The sequence below is a fragment of the Leptonotus elevatus genome, chromosome 1 (genome assembly GCF_054856555.1).
Source record: "Leptonotus elevatus isolate MCC_2025b chromosome 1, RoL_Lele_1.0, whole genome shotgun sequence".
Taxonomy (NCBI): domain Eukaryota; kingdom Metazoa; phylum Chordata; class Actinopteri; order Syngnathiformes; family Syngnathidae; genus Leptonotus; species Leptonotus elevatus.
Genome location: NC_141239.1, coordinates 7,325,439 through 7,333,814, shown reverse-complemented (window position 1 = coordinate 7,333,814; position 8,376 = coordinate 7,325,439). Strand labels below are relative to the sequence as shown.

Here is an 8,376-nt window from a genome sequence, read left to right as displayed (position 1 = left end):
GCAGTGGTGGGCAAAATACGGCCCACTATGTCCTTTATTATTTGTTGCATTAATGTAACCTTTTTATCTTAAAATTGATTCATTAAAATGTTATGCTGTATATTTTATTTGTCAAATTTTCTTTCCAAAATTTATTTTTTAATGTTATTTTTTTATTCATTATTTCCTAAAATGAATGAATGAAAATTGAATTATTGCAAATAATAAAATTTAAAACGTTATTAATATAACCAGTTTTATATTGTGCAAAAATAATTGTATGATTAATTCAAATTTAATTGTGAATATAATAAAATGGCATCCATTCTTTTTAGGGATGGTCGACACTATACCACTTTTTTTCAGACCGATACCAGTATCAACACTCTTGTATAATCACCGATACCAAGTACAGATACCACTAGTACTTTTGATACGTAAAATTTCCTCCCTAAAAAAAATTGACTGAAAGAAAGCCATATATTTCCCAATATAGCATTTTCCTTTAAAATTGCTTGAAATGAATGGCAATTTTCTATTCTATTTCCTAATCGGCGTACCGATACCTTAAATTAGTCCTCACAGATTGCAAGGATTATATGCAGACGAGCTAAAAAGATATGCATGTTGAGTTTATATATATATATTCCCACTAACTTCAACCTGTGGAACTTTTCACTTTCAACAATTATGTCCCTTCACATACGATACTACATATTACATAGGTCAAGGCTGCAGTCAAAGCAGTGTCAGGGTCACTACACTAAAAGGAGATACTGTAGAAATGATCAATAAGCAGACACGCCCCGACCTTCATAAACCACTGAAGCAATTTGATGACAGAATAGCCGATGCAAACCTTGTGTTTACCAACGTTTATTATGAAATGTCTTTGATGATCATGTAAATTCAAGTGCAACAGGTCAGAACAAAACATTTGTCGTATTACAGTACCTTCAACATTAATGACAAATAAAAAATAGTTTCTAGCGGTGATTCCCAACCACTGTGCTATGCAATGGAAAGGTTTTTCTTAAATACAAATAATTAATTTAACAATAATTCATCTATCTTTGCTTAAATGCTGCTCGACTAGATGGTAGAAGGTACAATTAACCTGAGAATGTCGTATATTCTAACCACATTTATTTGCCTTAAAGTCAGCTAGCTTAATGCTAACACGTAATGGGAAACACCATAGATGGGTTCACCAGATAGCATCAGTGTCGCAATATTAAGCAACGAATATTCAAAAACAAATGGTGGAGCACTATAATACTAATACAAAAATACTCACAGGCATATTTTCTTTATCCTCTGCGAAGAATGGATATTTCTGCATCACTGAGGAGCTAAAACGTGTCCACGTACATCTTTACATTTTTATTATACTGCCCCCAGGTGGCAAAGGCACACACAGTTACAATGAAAAGTACAATATAATAGACTGCTATTTTCCTTATTGAAAAATATTTGTTGTTGTTATTTTGTTGCAGGCTGTAACGGATTATTGGCATTTCTATTCATTTCAATTGGAGAAGATGATTTGAAGTAAAACGGCTTCGTGACGAATGTGGTCACGGAACGGATTAAAAACATATCTTAAAGGAAACTATGTGTATTATATTAAGTAAATATTAATCCTCTTTTAGAATTGCAACATGATAGTGCACAGCTTGGACACTATTATTATTATTTTTACCGGAAAAAAAACCGGGTTGCTTTCCTTATTGCTGGGGTAGATATTTCACCAAGTTTTGGTTACTTTTGCCCCAGCAGTTTTAATAATGTCATGTAAAGAAACACTGCCTTATGAAAGCAACTGCGATAGCACACTTGATACATTAACATAGTTTAGGACAATAAATAAAAATGTCAATAAATAAAAACATTCAAATGAAAGTCCAACCAGAAAACAAAACTGTACAGTATTAACTTGGGCTTCCTTAGGCGCAATGACATCCCGTGACTATCAGATCACTAAAAGGCGTCAGTTTCAACTTGCCCCGCCCATCCTGGTACATGAGCACCATGGGCTCGTAAGAGGCCGGCACGCAGCAAGGCCGAGGCGAGCCGCCTTTCATGATCTGGTGCAGGCGAGACTTCACCTGCGTGTGCATGCTGGCCGGCTTGTAGTTGTGCGGGCAGGTGCCGTCGCACAGGTGCATGGTGTACTCCGCCGGGGCCACGATCCAATCGGCCCAGCCGATGTCTTTGAACGACACCTTGAGCGATTTGCGGCAGCACCACCCTTGTTCGTCGCACTCGTCCTCCCTGTTGGAGCGAGGGAGCCTTTTGGGCGCCGCCGCCGCCGCCGCTTCGGGTGGAATGAAGTCTAAATTCAGAGAGACGCTCGGGTCGCCTTCACCTGCAGCCATCCTCACATCCACAACCAGTGACGCCTCGTCATCATCTGTTCTTAACCACTTTGTCGCCTTCGTCCCGATGTCCATCGTCACGTTTTGCGTGTTTGAGACATCAACACTAGGGGGCGTTTGTGTCCACCCGGTGGCGTTCAGCATCTTCATGCGTTTGACTTTAATCTCCCACCTTAGGTCAGACTGCGCTTGTGTTGGTGGTATTGGAGTCTGCCTGGAAACCGTCAGCTCAGCTCGGGTTAGAAGGGACTCCCTGTGGATGTTTGGGTTCTTATGGAAAACAGCTCTGTACCACTTCATGTGTAGACCAGGCGGCAACGGCGGCGGGTCTTTCCCCTGAGGTGCTTTTACTGGCCCCACATTAGAAAGAGAGAGCAGAAGAAAGTGTAAAAACAACTTATAGGAACAAAAATCAAACATGCGCTCATTATGAGATTACAACATTATGGTCATTTTAACAGGGGTGTGTAGGCTTTTTTTTTTTTAACTCATTCACTGCCATTGACGGCTTTAAACGTCAAAAATTCATTTAAACTATTTCTATTAATTTTACTTTTTTTTCACTTTTATTAACAAAAGTATGAAAACGTAGAAGAAAATTATTGACGCCCCTAATCTTTAATAATATTTTCTTAAAAAAAAATATATATATATATTTATAAGATTTTTTATTTTTTTAAGTTTTCATACTCTTGTTAACAAAAGTGGGGGGGGGGGGAAGCGGAACTAATAGAAATAGTTCAAATGAATTTTTGACGTTTATAGCCGTCAATGGCAGTGAATGAGTTAATATAAAAAAATTGTAATCGCCTGATGCGATTTTTATAAACAAAAGAAAAAAAAATACTAAAAATTTGAGGCATCAGGCGATTAAAATTTGTAAATCGTAATTAAACACATGACTTCAGTAGTTAACTCACGATTAATCACAAATGTTAAATCTGTTCTAAATATACAATAAAAAATTCTAGGTTTTCATACACTAGTTGACAAAAGTGGGGAAAAAAAGTTAAACTAAAAGAATGAATTTTTTACGTCTATAGCCGTCATTGGCAGTAAAATGAGTTAAAAGGGGAAGTCAACTTCCCCCAAAATTTCTTGACAATAATATGTTCAATGCAGCCCCTCTAGTATAAATACGGTATTCTGGTAAGTACTGCGTTAGTGGAATGTGTGTTAAGCAGTAAAATCCAGCAGTTTTTATCCATCTCAGGGGGCGGCCATTTTTTCCACTTGCTGTCAAGGGAAAATGACACAGTTGCTCAGGACTTAGGTAACAACCAATCACAGCTCAGCTTCGAAAAACAGGTGCGCTGTGATTGGTCGTTGCCTGAGCACTGAGCAACTGTGACGTCATCTTCAGTCGACAGCAAGTGGCAAAATGGCCGCCTCCTGAGATGGCTAAAAACGGCTGGATTTTGCTTCATAACTCATATTCCACAAATGTAATATTAATCAGAATGTCATGTTTAGATTGGTAAGGTCACATGTTTAAGGTTGAATAATATCCTCTGCATTTCCAAAACACAAGTATGCAACGTTGAACTTATCCAGTACAAGTGTGCCAAAAAGCCTTTATTGTAATTATTTGATGTATATAGAGAACAAAATGAGTGTAAAAAAAATCCCTACACGAAAGCAAAGTGAAACATGTCCTTTCACGCACACACATATGGTGACAATAAAAATAACAGTTAGGGACAATGGAACGGCGTAAGAAGTAAAAAAAAAAAAAAAAACAGCAGGATATGTTAAAAAACAAAACAACAGACACAGTCGAAGATTGCACAGCGGAGCTGGTGAGTTTGCTTAAGTAAAGCTTTTTACGGGTTAACTCGCATGAGAAGATTTCATGAATGAACTTTTCATCAAACATTCCTTTCTACTCCCACTCACACCTTCCTTTCAGCCAGGTGTGTTCAGCCCTCATGTTCCTACACGGCGCTCACCTGTAGCAGGGAAAAGCACCGTCGACACGGTCGCTCCGGTCGCCTGGCTGTAATTTCCTCTCATCTCCTCCAGTTTTTGCCAGTACCGCCGATACATCCTCATCAGCTCATACTCGGATGGCTTTCGGGTGACCTCGGGTTCCTTGTCCATGCCCAGCGAGTTTAGGATTCCCATCTTGACCGCCTCCACCAGCTGAACCCTCTGACTGTCCTCATCGAGCGTTCGCCGTTGAGGCCGACACTCCCCTGAGATGGAGACAGAGAGCAGGAGTAGCAGAGAGGAGAGGAGTGCGCATGGTCTGAGCATGGCGGGTTTCGGTCCGGGAGCGCTGCTCTTGCCTGGATGAGCTCCGTCTGTGTTGATAATGAAATTCTTGGCATGCTTTCATTTATGGAGCTTGGAGTTTTGCCACGCCTCCTTGCTCAGTCAGGTGAGCTTCGATGGGGCTTAGTCAGTGTTACTTGGCATTTTTCCGGAATAGTAATGACCTCCTGTAAAGTTTTAAAACACACTTGTGGTAAATCATTTTTTAACTATTTTAGGCCAGTTACAAACTAGGGGGGAATTGCATCGATGTTTTTGGGGGTTTTTTAAGATCAAATTTGGATAGTACATTATTGTGCTCATTTACGCAGTGTACTTTAAGTAGAAGTACAGATGCTTGTGTAAAAAAAAAAAAGAAGTACTTATTCAACTCAAGTCAGGCAGACAGGATTTTGTTGTTTACACAGTACACGTTTTGATAAATTACATCAGTGGTTCTCAACCCCCCCGGTCCTCGAGTACACCTATCCAGCTTGTTTTACATGTCTCCCTTAGCCAACACAGCTGAGGATCGTTATCAGTAGGGGTGGGAATCTTTGAATGTCTCACGATTCTATTCCGATTCTTTGGGGTCTGTGATTCGATTCAGAATCGATTTTCGGTTAGGGGCGACTTTTGATTCAAAGTGATTTGATTGACAATGCTTTTTGCTTCACTCTAAAGATGTGCGAGGAATCGTAATGATCGACTCCAGTCTGACTCGCTAATGCTAATTAGCGGGCTGCTCGCGACACTTTTATCACTCAAAAGAACGGATCCACGCTGCAAAAAAACAACTTTTGTTGGAATAACTTGATCGTGACTTTTTCCTTCTACTCTCTAATGTGGCTACACCTTAACAGTGTATCAGACCGCGTGGAAGCACACTGCCCCTAAGTGGCCAAATTGAGTACAACATGAACAGCGCTCCCAATAAAGGCACACACACACACACACACACAAAGGCAAGACAGTATAAAATAATTTAAATAAAATCGATTTGGGGACATTTAAAGAGAGAGAGAATCGATTTTTTGGCACACCCCGAGTTATCAGGCTTCATGCAGAGCTTGCTGATTAGCTGCTCGTTCGAAACACCTGTGTTGGCTGAAGGAGACTTGTAAAACAGGCTAGATAGGGGCCACTCGAGGACCGGGGGTTGAGAACCACTGACTTACATGATTAACACAACAACAACAACAAATCTCTGCACACTAAATAGTTCCACTCTTTTATTAACTTTCACATGGCAGCACTGAGAAGGAAAAGAAAAAATTATCACTGGACACGCTATCAAACAATGTGTTCCTATAGTTTTGCTAACATTGTGAACTGACTCAAAAAAATGCTCAATTCGACAAAGTATTCCTTACCTGTACCTTATGTGATCTTTTCAGGTTGCACTGGAAAGCTGTGGGCTTTTATGCAAGACGCAACACGTTCCCCGTCAATCATTCGTGCAGCACGCAACATCAAACAATTTTCAATTTTCAAGACATTGTAAAGAGGAAATAAATGCCTTGTAATCGTCACACACCACAGAGAAGAATGTTGTAGCAACCCTGGCAAATTGGGGTGATTACGAAATAGAGAAAAAAACAAGCCATAGACTCTGCTCTTAAACACTGCGAGGACATCTGCTGAATTCAGGAAATTCACGACCACTGAAAAACGGCCGTTACTCCATCTTGCAAAAGCTGAGAAAATGTTTCATCTAAAAAGGTGGCTGCAATACATCCCACGTCAAAGGGCTTTCTACGGTGTGACAAGTGGCGCTACGCTAACCGCCAACTAGCTAGCAAGCTAACAGGTTAGCCTCACCTCCTCGTTAGCATAGCTAGCTTGCAAAATTTATGCCGTAGCGATAAAAATGGTTGTAGTAAAAGTAACTGGCAAATGTGGCGCTAAAGGTCTAACCCAAGTCAAACGACAATTCATCACATTTTGAAATGAAAATAATCCTCACAAATCAAATTACAATGATTCAAAGTCCAGTGCTTTTCAATGGACGGAGTGAGTCACTTCACAGAGTGACCGCCATTTTGACTTGAAATGTCAATGAATGGGGAAGGGGGACTTAATGTGCCGATCCCGAAGTGTGTCACCGGGCGCCATTTTAGCCACAAATCAGGAAAACCAAAATACTGTAAAACAGCTGAACAATTCACTACATAGTTCTTTGTGACTAATTCCTTCCAGTTAAGATGATCTACCAATCATTTCCCAAGGAGTAAAGTTCACAGATACAGAGAAAACATCAAGTTATCCTGTTACACCCAATGTTTAATAGCACCGTTATTAAAAAAAGAAGACGAGTGGAAAACTCTCATTGCCAAACACTTATCAAAAGAAAACGTTCCCTTCTATCGGTAAGAAGGGTTAATACATGATTGGGCCTTCTTTGGCATGTGACTCTGACTAATTTATTTTTCCACCTCATCCGTCGTCGTGACGTCACAACCCCCGCGATCCTAAACTGCGGTTTAAAGCCATACACCACAGGAGGGATAAAAGATAATTGGGGTTGATGTTTGGTCTCGAATAACATCTAAGCCTCCAGGTCACACGCGTCAAATAAAATGGCAGCGACCGTGTGCATGGATAAAAGGTAACGCCAACGGTCCAATATTTTTCAGCACTGTTTTAACCAATCGCCAAAGTAACAAAAGTACATACTATAAAACATTCTATTACTACATATGTGAGGCACTTTTGTGAGTCCTCGTTTGCTATAAAAATTGATTTATTGATAATCAGTACAGAGAATGTATCGATAGGCTTACTAACTTACTGGGAATGGAGTTCTCCAGAACTTTGCAGGTTGTCACTGAAATCCTCTTCCATTCATCCATGACGACACCGCGGAGCTATTGGAATTTAGAAACCACAATATGCTCAATTGGGTTTTGGTCTGGGGATACAGTATTTCTTCAGTGTATGCATGTATCCTATCCTCTAAGCAAGGTTGGGAGGGTTACTTTTAAAATGTAATCCATTACAGTTACAAGTTACCTGCTAATTTTTTTTTAGTTAGCAACGTAATCCAAGTACCATAATATTAAAGTAATGTAACTGGATTACTTTTGGATTACTCCAATATTGAGTATGCTCATGAAGACAAAATAAAAATAAATATCACCACAATATATATTCTATACGATGTGCCCCTGCTATTTGCGGGTGATAGGGACCCGGGCAGCCGACAAATAGCAAACATCCTAGTGTAATTAAAAAGCATGTAGGTGATTGATTGATTGATTGATATGCTGTTTTCGAACTGTCACTGAAAGCAACCACACCTCAGTTTGATAGATAGATAGATAGATAAATAGATAGATCCAATGAGGATGACGATGCGTGACATCAACTGCAAAATGAACATTTATCCCAGTCACAAGTTTAGCCGTGTATATGTTGTATATGATGTTTAAATAGTGAATTGGTGGGAGGAAGATTTGTTTGGAATGTGTAACTCACATTATGGTCGTAGGCTAAGCGGGCTAGCTAGCAAGAAGCTAAAGCGCGTAGCATGCCGCTGGACTCTCAGCTCAAAATTTCGCTCCGAGTAAATTCCAGTGAATACCGATCGCCATTTCCTCCTCCCGTCCGTGAAGCTTTTTCAAACTGCCCGCGTGTGGAGGACACGACTAGTCAATTCGTTCGTTCCCACCTCCCCGACGTGTAGCGACGGTCCCACTCGCTCGGGCGTGCGCGCGCTCTCTCTCGCTGTCTTTCTCTCTCTCTCGCTCTCTCTCTCGCTCTCGCT

The 8,376-nt window shown here is 40.3% G+C and overlaps 1 protein-coding gene across 4 annotated transcripts; it reads right to left on the bottom strand.

Annotated features, from left to right (window-relative positions):
• Positions 1-839: 839 nt before the first annotated feature.
• Positions 840-8,283, bottom strand: gdf15 (Growth differentiation factor-15). 4 transcript variants are annotated; one of them, XM_086079533.1, is made up of 5 exons: positions 8,088-8,283; positions 7,402-7,477; positions 4,646-4,798; positions 4,307-4,552; positions 840-2,707 (listed from the first exon to the last, which is right to left on the bottom strand). In XM_086079533.1, exons 4-5 carry the CDS (start codon positions 4,479-4,481, stop codon positions 1,926-1,928), a joined length of 957 nt encoding a protein of 318 aa, XP_085935659.1. In that variant the 5' UTR covers positions 4,482-4,552; positions 4,646-4,798; positions 7,402-7,477; positions 8,088-8,283; the 3' UTR covers positions 840-1,925. The 4 variants fall into 4 exon arrangements, with proteins under 4 accessions (XP_085935659.1, XP_085935635.1, XP_085935650.1 ...); XM_086079509.1 differs by having other exon boundaries at positions 4,307-4,798; XM_086079524.1 differs by lacking the exons at positions 7,402-7,477; positions 8,088-8,283 and adding an exon at positions 5,984-6,514 and having other exon boundaries at positions 4,307-4,798.
• Positions 8,284-8,376: the final 93 nt, after the last annotated feature.

What these genes read in the sequence shown, in the direction of transcription:
- gdf15 (XM_086079509.1), bottom strand. Translation starts at nt 4,613, where the DNA reads ATGCTCAGACCATGCGCACTCCTCTCCTCTCTGCTACTCCTGCTCTCT. An exon ending in GGTGCTTTTCCCTGCTACAG is followed by an intron (nt 2,708 to 4,306) that starts GTGAGCGCCGTG and finishes ATGTGGGGCCAG; the next exon opens with TAAAAGCACCTCAGGGGAAA.